Source organism: Oncorhynchus tshawytscha, linkage group LG09 (genome assembly GCF_018296145.1).
Source record: "Oncorhynchus tshawytscha isolate Ot180627B linkage group LG09, Otsh_v2.0, whole genome shotgun sequence".
NCBI lineage: Eukaryota > Metazoa > Chordata > Actinopteri > Salmoniformes > Salmonidae > Oncorhynchus > Oncorhynchus tshawytscha.
Window position 1 is genome coordinate 21,609,370 of NC_056437.1, and position 17,058 is coordinate 21,626,427.

The 17,058-nt window shown below is 39.9% G+C and overlaps 1 protein-coding gene across 1 annotated transcript in view; it reads right to left on the reverse strand.

Annotated features, from left to right (window-relative positions):
• Positions 1–8,057: 8,057 nt before the first annotated feature.
• The window catches only part of LOC112259322 (calcium-binding protein 7-like), a 32,685-nt gene continuing 23,684 nt past the window's right edge, over positions 8,058–17,058 (reverse strand). The window contains exons 2-5 of the mRNA XM_024434036.1: positions 10,591–10,734; positions 10,343–10,455; positions 8,572–8,719; positions 8,058–8,375 (exon numbers count right to left, since the gene is read on the reverse strand). Of these exons, the coding sequence (XP_024289804.1) occupies positions 8,248–8,375; positions 8,572–8,719; positions 10,343–10,455; positions 10,591–10,734 (533 nt within the window). The 3' untranslated portion in view covers positions 8,058–8,247. The remainder of the gene's footprint in view (positions 8,376–8,571; positions 8,720–10,342; positions 10,456–10,590; positions 10,735–17,058) is intronic.

The following is a 17,058-nucleotide window of genomic DNA, read 5'->3' on the forward strand; positions in this document are numbered from 1 at the left end:
GAGGTGAAGAGAAGACATGTCTTGTTTGGGACTAAAGTTCAGTGAGTGCCTCCATGTCAGATCCTCTCAGGTCATCAGCTTGTCAAGACACGATATCATCAAACAGGAGTCTGACATGTAAACAACGAGAGGTATAGTAACCCTTTGGGCAGGAGCTTTGTTTTCATGTTGTATGGTTTCATGGAAAATCGAGCTGCGTGCTCAAATGGATCCTTGCCATTACTGTGCATTGATTAGACTTGATGTTCCATTCATGCTGATGTAATATTAGTGCCTTTAGAGGTTGGCTGTCAGCTTATTATATCATCTCTTGAAGATATATTTTCATACAACAGCATAACCATATGTTGTATTGCTGATTCTCTTCAGATAACACATAACTTTATCATTCCCCACTTGAGTACTCACTGTCTTTTAAAATTTGATTCCTGTTAGTAAACAGGGCAGAAAGAACTGCCATTATGTATTTGTCAAACCCCAGAGGCTATGTATGGGAATTTCAAGCAGGTTTGCTGGGATCTCCCATATAAACCATTTATTAACAATTATATGATCAACTAAAACAGAACTTGCAATTCACTCTCCTCTATGGTAATTCTGAGGATATTGAAGGTCCTAAAATGGCCTCAAATGTTTGACTTCCCATGGGATTACTCTGTTATGCTCAGAAGAACATTGAGATTCTGATTTCCAACACCATTATTTTTCTACCCAGTCTGTCTCCTTTTCCACCTCTTTCTGGTTTACTGAACATTTTGACCTGTCTAATGATATCTGCTACTACTGCATATCTAAAGTTTTCCTGTCTACTCATGCTGGGATTTGAGTCCCAGGGAACCAGAGCTACTGATGTCTGTCTGAAGGTAGGGCCACCATCTGGCCCATTGAGATTCCACCATAGGGCTACAGCCATAACATTAATGGTGCTACAGAAATCAGCTGAAAGATTCACTATCAAACTTAATTAGAATGCAGCTTCACATTTCTGTATCATTTCCTTATTTATATCAAATTCTAGTAACGTCCCTGAGTAGATTTCGAGGCAGTCTTATATGAATGTGTGTATCACCTGTTGTCTCACATTATGATACACACCAACAATCACTAGCCTTCAATTGCACACATTACATCTTAAAACATTACAATATTTATGTCTGTTCCCTTAAAAAGTTACAGTATCCGTACGATAGGAATAAAAACATTTGACAAGGCTATTTATGTTTGTGTTTATTGGACAACATGCTCCCAGACATCACTTTTATAAATGTTTATTTGTTGTGGTGATGGGTACATACTGTATGTGCATTTACATTTATTGACCTTTTAGTCATTTAGCAGACGGTCTTATCCAGAGCGACTTACAGGAGCAATTAGGGATAAGTGCCTTGCTCAAGGGCACATTGACAGATTTTTCATGTAGTCGGCTCAGGGATTCAAACCCCTTACTGGCCCAACGCTCTTAACCGCTAGGCTACCTACCGCCTCTGCATCTAAAGAGCATAGGAAGAGTTTACTGATGCTGAAAAAATGCCATAACCAAAGGCGACATTAGACAGTTCTAGGACACCTAAAGGTTCACATTAGGGATAATTTCCATTCACCATATACAGTTGAAGTCAGAGGTTTACATGCACCTTAGCCAAATACATTTAAACTCAGTTTTTCACAATTCCTGACATTTAATACTAGTAAATTCCCTGTCCTAGGTCAGTTAGGATCACCACTTTATTTTAAGAATGTGAAATGTCAGAATAACAGTAGAGAGAGTGATTTATTTCAGCTTTTGTTTCTTTCATCACATTCCCAGTGGGTCAGAACTTTACATACACTCAGTTAGTATTTGGTAGCATTTCCTTTAAATTGTTTAACTTGGGTCAAATGTTTCAGGTAGCTTTCCATAAGCTTCCAACATTCCTCCTGACAGAGCTGGTGTAACTGAGTCAGGTTTGTTGGCCTCCTTGCTCGCACATGCTTTGTCAGTTCTGCCCACAATGTTTCCATGGGATTGAGGTCAGGGCTTTGTGATGGCCACTCCAATACCTTGGCTTTGTTGTCCTTAAGCCATTTTGTCACAACTTTGGAAGTATGCTTGGGGTCATTGTCCATTTGGAAGACCTATTTGCGACCAAGCTTTAACTTCCTGACTGATGTCTTGAGATGTTGCTTCAATATGTCCACATAATTTTCCTTTCCTCATGATGCCATTTATTTTGTGAAGTCCACCAGTCCCTCATGCAGCAAAGCACCCCCACAACATGATGCTGCCACCCCCGTGAATCACGGTTGGGATGGTGTTCTTCGGCGTGGAAGCCTTCTCCTTTTTCCTCCAAACATAACGATGGTCATTATGGCCAAACAGTTCTACCTTGTTTCATCAGACCAGAGGACATTTCTCCAGAAAGTGCGATCTTTGTCCCCATGTGCAGTTGCAAACCGTAGTCTGGCTTTTTTGTGGAGGTTTTGGAGCAGTGGCTTCTCCCTTGCTGAGCGGCCTTTCATGTTATGTTGATATAGGACTCGTTTTACTGTGGATGTAGATACTTTTGTACCTGTTTCCTCCAGCATCTTCAGAAGGTCCTTTGCTGTTGTTCTGGGATTTATTTGCACGTTTCGCACCAAAGTATATTCATCTTTAGGAGACAGAACGCGTCTCCTTCCTGAGCGGAGTGACAGCTGCGTGGTCCCATGGTGTTAATATGTGCATACTATTGTTTGTACAGATGAACGTGGTTCTTTCAAGCGTTTGGAAATTGCTCCCAGTGATGAACCAGACTTCTGGGGGTATGCAATTTTTTTCTGAGGTCTTGACTGATTTCTTTTGATTTTCCCCATGATGTCAAGCAAAGAGGCACTGAGTTTGAAGGTAGGCCGTGAAATGCATCCACAGGTACACCTCCAATTGACTCAAAGGAGGTCAATTAGCCTATCAGAAGCTTCTAAAGCCATGACGTCATTTTATGGAATTTTCCAAGCTGTTTAAAGGCACAGTCAACTTAGTGTATGTAAACTTCTGACCCACTGGAATTGTAATACGGTGAATTATAAGTGAAATAATGTGTCTGTAAACAATTGTTTGAAAAATTGGTGGTTGAAAAATGAGTTTTAATGACTCCAACCAAAGTGTATGTAAACTTCCGACTTCAACTGTGCCTGTATATTGTGTTAATTTAGATTTGCAAGACATTCATCTCTGACAAATATATTTGTTACAAGTTATTTTTCGATCAAGAATGGTTGGTCCATAAAACATATTATTCTGAAATGATTGATATGTGGATTTCCTCCTGTGTTTGACACAAAGTATCAGAGCTGCACTATGTTTGACTTGATGACAATCACAGTCACATATAGAGAACCAAACTGCTACATATGACACATTGAGGGATATGAGTAAAACATCTGATCAGCTCTCAACAAACTCTACATAAACATATTCTCCTCAATATTTCAATGTAACATTGTTCATATGCAATATCATTGCTTTAATATTTTTGTATGTATTGTCTATTACACTGGCTATTTCACATTTGCACAAATGCGTGTAGTCATATAGTTATTTCTCATATACACTGATTGTACATAACATTAAGAACACCTGCTCTTTCCATGACATATAGACTGACCAGGTGAAAGCTATGATCCCTTATTGATGTCACTTGATAAATCCACTTCAATAGGCGTAGATGAAGGGGGGAAGACAGGTTAAAGAAGGATTTTTAAGCCTTGAGACAATTATGACATGAATTGTGTGTGTGCCACTCAGAGTATGAATGGGCAAGACAAAAGATTGAAGTGCCTTTGAACGTCAGGCGCATTGATGTGTGTTAAGAACTGCAATGCTGCCAGGTTTTTCACGCTTGACAGTTTCCCGTGTGTATCAAGAAAAGTCCACCACCCAACGGATCCAGCCAACTTGACACAACTATGGGAAGTGTTGGACTCAACATGGGCCAGCATTCCTGCGGAACGCTTTAGACACCTTTTAGAGTCCATGCCCCAGGAATTAGGGTTGTTCTGAGGGCAAAAGGGGGTGCAACTTAATGTTAGGAAGCTGATCTCAGTGTTTTGTACAATGTAAATATGAACAGATAACCAAGCTATATTTAGTCATCCTCAGCAAGGTAGAGGGTAATTCCACGTTAACAGAACGATGCTGAGACTCAGATGTTTCACTTTAAAATGTATATCAAACAAAAACCAATGATTGCAAAACATACAACGTTATGCTCAAGGACTACTTTTAACAAGTCTGAAAAGTTTTAGCATCACTCTTGTACCTTGGAATTGCCCTAGACTATTGCACAACCCATTCCTTTTCACTTTACTTTATATAGTATTATCTGGTATGTTATTATTCGTCATACAAAATATATAGCATTTCATCAAAATGATAATTGAATTCTTAATATACAGTACCAGTAAGAAGTTTGGACACAGCTACTCATTCAAGGTTTATTTTTTACATTTTAGAATAATAGTGAAGACATCAAAACTAAGAAATAACACATATAAAATCATGTAGTAAGCAAAAAAGTTTTAAACAAATCAAAATATAGTTCAGATTCTTCAAAGTAGCCACCTTTTGCCTTGATGACAGCTTTGCACACTCTTGACATTCTCTCAACCAGCTTCATGAGGAATGCTTTTCCAACCATCTCAAAGGAGTTCCCACATATGCTAGGCACTTGTTGTTCTGCTTTTTGTTCCCCTTGGGGTCCAACTCATCCCAAACCATCTCAATTGGATCGAGGTCGGGTGATTGTGGAGGCCAGGTCAACTGACGCAGCAGTTAATCTCTCTCCATCTTGGTCAAATAGCCCTTACACAGCCTGGGGGTGTGTTTTGGGTCATTGTCCTGTTGAAAAACACATGATAGTCCCACTAAGTGCAAACCTGATGGGGTGGCGTATTGCTGCAGAATGCTGTGGGAGCCATGCTGGTTAAGTGTGCCTTGAATTCTAAATAAATCACAGACAGTGTCACCAGCAAAGCACCCCTACACCATCACACCTCCTCCATGCTTCACGGTGGGAACCACACATGTAGAGATCATCGGTTCAACTACTCTGCGTCTCACAAAGACATGGCAGTTAGAAGCAAAAATGTAAAATTTGGACTCATCAGACCAAAGGACAGATTTCCACCAGTCTAATATCCATTGCTTGTGTTTCTTGGCCAAAGCAAGTCTCTTCTTATCATTGGTGTCCTTTAGTAGTGGTTTCTTTGCAGCAATTCGACCATGAAGGCCTGATTCATGCAGTCTCCTCTGAACAGATGATGTTGAGATGTGTCTGTTACTTGAACTCTGTGAAGCATTTATTTGGGCTGAAATCTGAGGTGCAGTTAACTCTAATTAACTTGTCTTCTATCCTCTTCCTTTCCTGTGGCGGTCCTCATGAGATCCACTTTCATTATAGCGTTTGATAGTTTTTGCGACTGTACTTGAAGAAACTTTTAAAGTTCTTGAAATTTTCCGCATTGACTGACCTTCATGTCTTAAAGTAATGATGGCTTGTGTTTTCTCTTTGCTTATTTGAGCTGTTCTTGCCATAATATGGACTTGGTCTTTTACCAAATAGGGCTATCTTCTGTATACCACCCCTACCTTGTCACAACACAACTGATTGGCTCAAACACAATAAGAAGGAAAGAAATTTTACAAATGAACTTTTACCAAGTCACACCTGTTAATTGAAATGCATTCCAGGTGACTACCTCATCAAGCTGGTTGAGAGAATGCCAAGAGTGTGCAATGCTGTCATCAAGGCAAAGGGTGGCTACTTTTTTTTGCAGGATCTCAAATACAAAATACATTTTGATTTGTTTAACACTTTTTTGGGTTACTACATAATTCCATTTGTGTTGTTTCATTGTTTTGATGTCTACACTATTATTCTACAATGTAGAAAATAGTCAAAATAAAGAAAAACCATTGAATGAGTAGTTGTGTCCAAACTTTTGACTGGTACTGTATGATAAACACTGATTCTTAAAAAGAAACATGACAAAAGAGTAATAGGTAAAAAATTAAGTAAATGGCCATTAACACATTAATTGTGTTAGAATGGTATTCCAGTTTCAGTAAACCTGAAAATCATACATTAGAACCCTGGTTTAAAAACTATTGTATGTTTACATTCTTGATATCATCATCTTTGATATATCGTGTCTCTACTTCCATTAAGAAAATATAACCAAGTCAAAATCTAAACAATAGCTGAATGTTGTTTTTGTGGACCATGTCAACAGCCAAACAAAACAACATTGATATCCATGATATGTTTCAATATCCTTCACAGCATACCGTAAAACCTGTTACTCACAGAACAGAAATATTTACAGAAAACTGTCATGTACCTTTTTGCAAGAACTATTATTTGCATAATAACTGTAATAAACACATCTGACTTTGAAGTACAACCACCACAGAGGAAGTAAACAAATGGTATTACTTGGTATTATTTACATGTAATTTACACGTGCTGTGTGTTTAGAAGGAGAACTGGGGTGAGCCAGCAGTTGGAACAGTGGTTCAATAGCAGATTCGGATTGGCAGATCCCATCTTAGGTTTGATAATGTAATTAATATTTTATGTGTTTAAGAAGTTCACCAAAATCATATTTCCCCATTTCCAATCTCATTAGCTTCTTATCCCATTTTCTTTAGCGACTGCCATTGGCTACATGCTATGCAATGGCAGAATGTAAAAATGTAAATAGTAAAGTAAACTACAGATACCCCCAAAAAATACTTAAGTAGTACTTCAAATTATTTGTACTTATACTGAACAAAAATTTAAACACAAACAACGCAACATTTAAATTGTTGGTCAATCAACTTTTGTGCACACATTTGTTAATATCCCAGTTAGTGAGCATGGCTACACCCCTTGCCCAGTCATGTGAAATCCATATATTAGGGCCTAATGAATTTATTTAAATTCACTGATTTCTTTATTTGAACTGTAACTAGGTAAAATCATTCAAATTGTTGCATGTTGCTTTTATATTTTTGTTCAGTATAGTTCCACATCATCCAGCGGGACTGCAATAGAGAGAGTCAGCAGTTTAAGTTCCTCGGCATCCACATCATCGAGGACTTGACATGGACCACTACACCACCACAACATCGCCTCTACTTCCTAAGGGGGCTGAAGAAATTTGGCATGCCACCCCAGGTCCTCTCCAAATACTTCTGCTGCACCATTGAGAGTGCCCTGACTGGTTCCATCACGGCCTGGTACGGGAATTGCTCCATCCACGACCACAAGTCCCGTGGTGAAGACGGCCCAGTTCATCACTGGGATCGTGTTCCCACCCATCCAGGACATCTACTTGAAACGGTGCCTGTATTCTTATCTTTTATTATTTCTTATTGTTGTTTTATTGTCGAGAAGGAACTTGCAAGTTAGCATTTCATTGGACGGTGTATAGCATGTGTATCCTGTACACACCACCAATACATTTTGAAACTTAAAACTAGTTACTTTACATCACTGAATGCCCATTCGTCCAGTTGACGGTTTTAGTAACGGGGTTCGGTCTATGCTCTGGCTCTAAATGGATCTCAGGACAGAATGGTAATTGAATGTACAAAACATTAAGGACACCTGCTCTTTCCATGACTGGCTGACCAGATGAATCCCAGGTGAAAACTATAATCTCTTATTGATGTCACTTGTTAAATACACTTCAATCAGTGTAGATGAAGTGGGGGAGATAGGTTAAAGAAGGATCTTTAAGCCTTGAGACAATTGAGACATGGATTGTGTGTGTGCCATTCAGAGGGTGAATGGGAAAGACAAAATATTTAAGTGCCTTTGAACTGGGTATGGTAGTTGGGGTCAGGTGCACCGGTTTGTGTCAAGAACTGCAACGCTACTGGGTTTTTCACAATCAACAGTTTCCAGTGTGTATCAAGAATGGTCCACCACCCAAAGGACATCCACCCAACTTGACACAACTGTGAGAAGCATTGGAGTCCACACAGGCCAGCATCCCTGTGGAACGCTTTTGACACCTTGTAGAGTCCATGCCCCAATGAATTGAGGCTGTTCTGGGGGTGCAACTTAATATATCGAAGGTGTTCTTAATGTTTTGTATACTCAGTGTATGTCTCTGAATCAAAGAAAATCCATGTCATTTTGTTTCTTTTTTTCCAGTTTAATTTGTCTCTGCTTAGTCACTGGATTGAGTGTGAAAGGACAATGAAGAAAACTATTTTCCCCTCTGGTAGTGAAGGACTTTCTACTTCATACCTCTACGGAGCATCTGGTTAGCCGCAATAAGCATTACACTGATGATAAATGCAAAGGCAAAAGCACAAATCAGACTCTTCCGCACACAAGTGTGCTTCACCTGTTGTGTCGGGCTCGCTGTGAAGAGAGAGAGAAAAATAGAGAGACAATGACAGAGAGAGAAATCTATCAGGAAAACAGTACACAACACATTGTACTTCATCGATTACAAGCCTTCTTAAGACGGTAGCATGAATATTGCTCATCAGAAATATTGCATAGCTGTATTTATCAGCAATGTGTTAAACATGATTGTGCTGGCTGAAGCTCTTACTGTCAATGTCCACTTGGCACACTTGGTTGTCCAGGTGGCTCTCTTCGGTCATGATGATGTTCTCGATGTCTTTCATGGTGAGATGGTCACAGAACGTGTCATACAGGAGCCTCTTCAGTTCATCTACCGTTAGCTTCGACATGTCACACTGGGGGATAGTACCAGACACAAACACTAGCTAGGTTTAAATCCAACAGGCGACAGATTTTCATGCGAACATCCAAAAATACACCGAAAAAATATGCAAATGTTCCACCAGTGGTGTGTTTCCACCAAAGGAACTTGTTGCAGATAACAATCAGTGTGTGACTAGGTAATGCACACCAAAAAAAGTCACGTTTTCATGTACCGAATAAAAACGTTGATATATCGTGTCAAAATTTTTCCACACCACCAATAGTTTTATCACAAAAGCTGTTGTGTTAAATAGCACATGCCTACTCTGGTCTTGGTACATGTGCTCTATCTATCAACAGATACAGTGTGGGTAGGCTAGTCTACATGATGGGATTATTATGGATAAGAGCGACAATATTTTTTTATTTGTCAAACAGCAGTAAAGCAACGATCATCATGTCACCAGAATAAGACCCTCAATATTTATTGGAAAGGAGCATTAAGCTCATCCACTTACACTTTCACCACCCTGTGAAGTTCATCTGTAGCCTAATAAACTGCATGCTCCCCGACGAGTCGTACTGGGAGGACCACACAACATTTCATCATGTGACTCCAAATTTACCTCGATATGATGGTATCAATATTTGTGCATATAAGCGTTTCCACCGACATTTCTCACATAATCAACTTTACAGACACAAATTGTATTTGTAAATATTTGTGAATAAATTGTATTGTCTATTGTATTTTTTTTGACAACATTTGGACATTTCCTGACAAATGTTCTGTTTCCATTAGGCCTGTCGTGACATTTTTTCCGACATGTACTTTACTGGCATAAAAAGGTTAGATGGAAACTTGGTGACTGACCACAACTACAGGTCTGCATATGAATGTTTGAGCAAGGTTACACAGGGGAGCATTTCTATGTTAGACAATTATAAGAGGTGCAAGGGTTTCTATCTCTACACAGACACATGGATGTAAATCAGAGGAGGCTGGTGGGATGAGCTATAGGAGGACAGGCTCATTGTAATGTCTGGAATGGAATTAATGGATCTGTATCAAATACATCAAACACATGGAAACCACATGTTTGATTCTGTTCCATTTTATTCCATTCCAGCCATTACAATGAGCCCATCTTCCTGTAGCTCATCCTACTAGCCTCTTCTGATGGGAATTACTGTTATGAAGTTTAAAATCATGAACAGCCCCCTGACTATTATGACATCCAATGTCATGATCCAGTCATCACGGAGTGATGAAGAATTTAAACAATAAAGCAACTAAGAAAGTGTTTGTATTAATTGTCTGAACATTGCTCTGGACTACTCTCTCTCATGGAAAAATTGAATAGAAATTTGAATCTCAGGGGAACGATTGCAATGGCAATTAGGAATAAAATATGTGATTGCATAACCACAGTGGAATTGGCCTCTCTTTAATGACTCATTTAGCTCCTATCATGTTTTTATGGTAATTCTAATTAGACTGACTGTGGTTTATAATCACAAAAGCTTTAAAAGCCCTCAGGAAAATCATCTCACTCTGATGAGGAAATATTAAGCCATAATTAACTCTGAAAGAAAAAGAAGAGAATGAGACTGCACAGATGAGGCTTTTGATAGTGATACTAGTGATACTTTACCTTCCAAAATACAGAGTCAAAGTTTGCCCCATGGAACTTATCAGGCATCCCAGCAGCAATAAGTTTTGGTCCAAGCAGTGCAACAAATTCGTCAAAGTCAACCTGGCCATCACCTGCAGGGACAGGAGAGGGGATATTTAGTAAATAGTTTCATCAGCCAGACACTTTTACACATGTAATGGGGCCAATGGTTTATCTTGAATTATCCCAGTAAACCTCATTTAAAATTGCGTATGTTTGTAACTCACCATCAATGTCCAGCCTTTGGATAATAATCTCCAGCTCCACCTCATTAGGCATGTATCCCAGCGACCGCATGGCCACCCCCAACTCCTGCTTTGAGATGTAGCCGTTTCCATCTCTGTCAAACACCTTGAAGGCCTCACGGATCTCTGTGGGGAAATGGAGGGTAGAAGGGTTGAGACTAGTCTGATATTCTATTTCTAATGCACTGATCATTTGTAGTTCACATTTCCCCGCCACACAACAGAGCTGTCCTGACCTCTCAAACCACTCATAGAGAACTGCATAGTCACTTCACCCCTACCTACAAGTACAAATTACCTCTACCTATACCCCCCATAGCCTCGTTATTGTTATTATATTGTGTTCTTTTTTACTTTAGTTTATTTGGTAAATATTTACTTAACTCTTCTTGAACTGCACTGTTGGTTAAGGGCTTGTAAGTAAGCATTTCACGGTCTACACTTGTTGTATTCGGCACATGTGACAAATACAGTTTGATTTGATTTGATGTGTTAATAATGCTCAGACCCAGAGTTATGTGGCGTTATGTTCACGTAAATAATGCTGACTGAGAAATATGTGGTATTATGTTCATATCTTATTGCGGCTAGTTGGCTGAGTGTTTGTTTGCATCAAACAGCAGAGGGACTGACAGCAGAGGGACTGACATTTTACATCTGTGCCAACTGTATCTCATTCACTTCAAACAGAATACTGTAGCACAAGAGGAGAGGCTACAAGCCTAATAGCAGTAGCTAGGGGTTAAGGAATAGTCTCCATACCAGATCTGGAGGGTTGCAAATAAACAAAATGCTCATCAATATGGTAAGGGGCTTTATATGTTTGTTTGGATAAGGCTTGTAATATCCTTGACCTGGAGTTTACTTAGATACAGTATATCACCACTGAGGTTTTGAGCCATCTTTCCAGGCTGGGTAAAAGACAACAGATCAGAATCAGCTAGTACAAACTGAGCATATTGTGCATACGTCATAAGATTCACGTCAAAGAGTCATAAGATTCACGTCAAACTTCAACAATACTGTGCTCAGATGAGGTATACCGCTTTCCTTTCACCTTAAATTAATTTCAAACGCTAAACTCAACCTGCGCATAATCCATGCAAATGCCACTTTAAATCCACATTTGGTGGTGAATAGTCCTTCCAGTGACAAAGAGGCTTTAAATATTGCACTTACCCAATTGTAACAAGACTCAAGGGGTTTGAAAATGACAAATTAAGTGGATAATGTGTTTCGAGAAACTGGTTTTTATATTCCCCTGCTGAATGTATAATCCAAGGAGGCTGTTACTTAAACAGTATAACAATTGAATGGCTATTTATATTTAGTGAGTTGAGGCAAAGTCCAAAGGATTTGCAGATTTCACCATGGCTTGTTTGTACTCACATCACATACAAAGTATCCAATACATATTGTATTGTTATATGTATGGGATCTGAATTACAATATGCTAGTGAAGTAATTATCTGTAAAAAAAAAACCACAACTTCATTTTTTGACAGGAGAATTGCAATAGAAATAGCATGCAAACCAATTAGCCTACACTCAAATGACTTTTTTGTGATGAATAATTTGAGCACTTGTGTGCATGTGTTAACCTTCTGTTAAATGCAATTGATAAAAGGCATATCGGAACCTCTTTGGTGTACTGAATGCTGAAATAGATGTGTCCCTGTGTCTAATCTGTGGCCAGGGTCAGACTGACCCTACTGCTCTGGGACACAACAGCAGGATCAAGACAAATCACACAATACAATTACAGTGAGTGCTGTTATAACTGCTATGTTTCCCAGAAAGCACATCAAAGGAAATCGTGATTAATGATTGAATGAATGAGAAAGTTGTTCAGCCTTCACATCCTGTGTATAATGGAGATTAACAAGGTTATCTCTTTCCGTACCAAGTAGTTTCACGGATGTCTCTAATCTTGGCAGTATTAGAAAGGTTGATACAAATACCAGGGCCTCAATGTAATAAACTGTTTCTGATAATAATTAGATTTTCACCACATCCAATGATATTTCTAAAACTAAAAGCATTGTATTTGGAACAAAACACCCACTAAACCATAAACATCAACTAAACCTTGTAATAAATAATGTGGAAATTGAGCAAATTGAGATGACTAAACTGCTTGGAGTAACTCTAGATTGTAAACTGTCATGGTCAAAATATATTGATGCAGTAGTAGCTTAGACGGGGAGAAGTCTGTCTATAATAAAGTGATGCTTTGCCTTCTTAACAACATTATCAACAAGGCAGGTCCTACAGGCCCTAGTTTTGTCGCACCTGGACTACTGTTCAGTCATGTGGTCAGGTGCCACAAAAAAGGACTAAGGAAAATTGCAATTGGCTCAGAACAGGGCAGCATGGCTGGTCCTTGGATGTACACAGAGAGCTAATATTAATAATATGCATGTCAAACTCTCCTGGCTGAAAGTGGAGGAGAGATTGACTTCATCACTACTTGTATTTATGAGAGGTATTGACATGTTGAATGCACTGAGCTGTCTGTCTAAGCTACTGGCACACAGCTCAGACACCCATGCATGGCCTACAAGACATGTTACAAGAGGTCTCTTCACAGTCCCCAAGTCCAGAACAGACTATGGAAGGCACACAGTACTACATAGAGCCATGACTACACGGAACTCTATTCCACATCAAGTAACTGACGCAAGCAGTAAAATTTGATTTAAAAAAAAAACACCTTATGGAACAGCGGGGACTGTAAAGCAACACAACATTGGCACAGACACGTGCATACACACGCACGCACGCACACACACACACAGACACAATAACATATGCACTATACATACACATGGATTTAGTACTGTAGATATGTGGTAGTGGTGGAGTAGGGGCCTGAGGGCACAAAGTGTGAAATCTGTGGATGTATTGTAATTGAAAAAAAATGTATTTACTGCCTTAACTTTGCTGGACCCCAGGAAGAGTAGCTGCTGCTTTGGCAGGAATTAATGGGGATCCATAATAAATACACATAGAGATACTCAGTTCTAACAATATGATGTGTGGATCAATAACTCTTACATCTTATTCAGCTGTGTTGACAGTCCTCTGACAGTCCTTCGGCCATTGTTAAGTGTGTTCTCTGGGAAGGGGACAGCTAGGCTGATGTTTGTTACTTTATACTTCATCTCCCTCCAGCGTGGCTCTGGTTGTTTGATCTGCTGTCAGGGTATCGCCTTTTTATTTTATTGTTTCGGTGAAAGAGAGATCCTCCTCCTTCTCCCTCTCATGGTATCCCTTCCGATTTCAAATCTCAGCTGTGTCAGATTGACATCCCATCAGCTCTGACAGAGAGATGAGGTCACATTGACCTGGCCATCAGACATCTTTCTGCCCCTCTCAATGCCTCACAATGGTCCTCTGTAGCTCAGTTGGTAGAGCATGGTGCTTGTAATGCTGGGGTTGTGGGTTTGATTCCTGGTATCACCCATGTAAAATGTATCACTGTAAGTTGCTTTAGAGAAAACAGTCTACTTGATGGCTTATGATATTATTATAATAGTAACACGTCTTACTTCCACCTGATCAATGGGTGTGATTGAACAATTTCCTTTTAGCTCATACACTGCCAAATTTTACTGTTGATATACACTCATTGGCCAGTTTATTATGTACACACATCTAGTACACCCTTCCACTTGGGGCTCATGAATGGCACAGCAGTCTAATGCACTGCATCTCAGTGCTAGAGGTGTCACTATGGACTCTGGTTCAATTCCAGACAGTATCACAACCTGGATGTGATTGGGAGTCCCATAGGACAGTGTACAATTGGCCCAGTGTTGTCCGGGTTAGGGTTTGGCCAGGGTAGGTTGTAATTGTAAATAAGAATTTGTTCTTAACTGATTTGCTTAGTTAAATAAAGGTCAGACCCCTCTTTGCCTCCAGAACAGCTACAGATATGCAGTGTTGCTCAGTTGGTATCAGCCTGTACACCAGCCAGGAAGGGGACATAGGCTTATGCCAAATCCTGACTCTGCCATCAGTATGACACAACAGGAACTGAGATTTGTTGGACCAGGCAATGTTTTCCACTCCTCAATTGTCCAGTGTTGGGGATTGCGTGGCCACTGGTGCCGCTTCTTCTTGTCTTTAGCTGATAGGAGTGGAACCTGTGTGGTCTTCTGCTGTAATAGCCAATCCGTGACTAAGACCAACGAGTTATGCGTTCCAAGATGCCGTTCTGTACTCCACTGTTGTACTGCGCCCATTACTTGCCTGTTTGTGGCACACCTGTTAGCTTGCACGAATCTTGCCATTCTCCATTGAATTCTCTCATCAATGAGCTGTTTTTGCCCACAGGACTGCTGCTGACTTGATGTTATTTGTTTGTCGCACCATTCTCAGTAAACCCTAGACACTGACATGCGTGAAAAGCCCAGGAGGCCGGCCATTTCTGTGATACTGGAACCAGCTTGCCTGGCACCAACGATCATACCACACTCAAAGTCACTTAGGCCTAATGTACCTAATAAACTGGCCACTGAGTGTATGACGACATCAGGCTGATAAATGCAATGCCCCTTGGAGTGTTGTGGCTGTAGATACAGCCACCAGCGACTGAGCGTTATTGGGGCAGCGATTATTCACTTTTTCACCTATTTGTTTTCTCTTTCAACACAGCCATATTTTATATAGATGTTATGATATGTTAATTGTCAATGCTGAATATTACGATTCAGCTCCAAGTATATCTTGGCTCTCTAACAGATATCCTTAATATGAGTGAGAGAAGTTGAAGGTCATAGATTCTTGAAGGTCGTAGTTTTAAGTCTTAGTCCTTGATTTAATGTCAAGGTTATGGCCACCAAATTGCTCCTATTCGAAGAAGAGGTATACTTTAAACCTTAGCTCCCTTGGCATATCATTTATTTGACATGTTCAGAACGTCTTCAAAGTCAGTCAAAACCTTAGTTTCCCACAGTTAGTTTAAAAATCCACAGTTAGTTAACAAATGAGTTAAATTCATGATCTGTTTCTTTGAGAATGGAATACTACAAAGCCTAGCTCGTTGCCTGCGTGCGCATGTCCATTTTCTTCAAAGTAATTGCACAACTGTAGATATTTGACTGGAGTTGAATTCTCACGTCGACTACCATTATTTATGCTCACAATACACATCTGATCTGTAGAATTGCTGACATTCCTGAGCAGCGGCAGGACTCTGAACACACACCGAACAACGTTCCATTATTGAAGATATAAGTAAATTCCTTAATTTCCACCTGGTAGTCACTTTAAAAGATTCCAATCTAGAGGTGTATTAAAATCTCCTCAGTCAATCTGCTCTGTAGAGCAGAAAGAAACTATCTCTGGTGTAGTGATCCCAGCCCTGAAAGGGGACCTCTACAGGGGTCTGTCTGCTCCGTTCCCCCTGAACAAAAGGTCACCTATGAGCCTGAGCCCTATTCCTCCCCAGTGCCTCAGGACCATAGTTTCCCTCTCTGAGGAGGACAGTTTTTTCTGCTTGTCTGTCTCACTCTGCAGGTAGGTCTTGTATGGGTGATATAGCTCTATTCTGCATTGTCCCAATGTTTTCCCAACAAATGACTGACAACAATCAAACAAAAATGAAAAATCACAAGACTGTGTGGTTCCAACTGACTGACAATTGTATTTGCTGAAGCTGGTGTCAGATATTCAATTTTAAGCAACATGCTCATCCATTTCATGAGAATTCTCTCTCTTTCAAAAGGCTTGTCTTTTTATCATAATATAGCTGAATTGGCACTGTGACATTGGTTCTGCATTCAGTGAGACTGCGGCTGAGCGAGAGAGAACGAGAGAGAGAGAGAGAGAGAGAGAAAGAGAGAGAGAGAGAGAGAGAGAGAGAGAGAGAGAGAGAGAGAGAGAGAGAGAGAGAGAGAGGGTTTCCAGAGATCCCTCATCTTCAGATAGCTTACTGTGAGCCTGGAGCTCTCCAAGAAATTATCACAATCTCCAGTCATGACTTGATCTTTGTTATGACATTTTCAATAATTCAGCTTGAACAAATAACTAATCCCGAGTTATCTATTCAGCTTTACAGACTCAACAGGAAACTCTGATTCTTCTGATGTGCCAAGGCAATTGCAGTACAAGCTGTCTGCTACAGATTTAGGAACTTAATTTGACCTATATTGTTACAGCAAAATAATCCTGCAGCAACAGGATTTGAATGTTTAGTCCATAATGTTGCTTGACCGGTGGTTAGGCTATCAGCAGGTCAAAAGTAGGCTACATGAAAAGTGCAATACTATTAATATAACCGTGTCTTAGAGTGGGTTTTCAGTGAATCTATGTCAATCACAAACCCCATCTGCATTTCCTGCAGTGCAGGAAAATTATCAGCAACAAAAGAGTGATCAAATTAAGATATTGCTATATACCAGAGGTGGACTCTACATAGTAAGAGGTAGGTAAGGTGATGGAAAC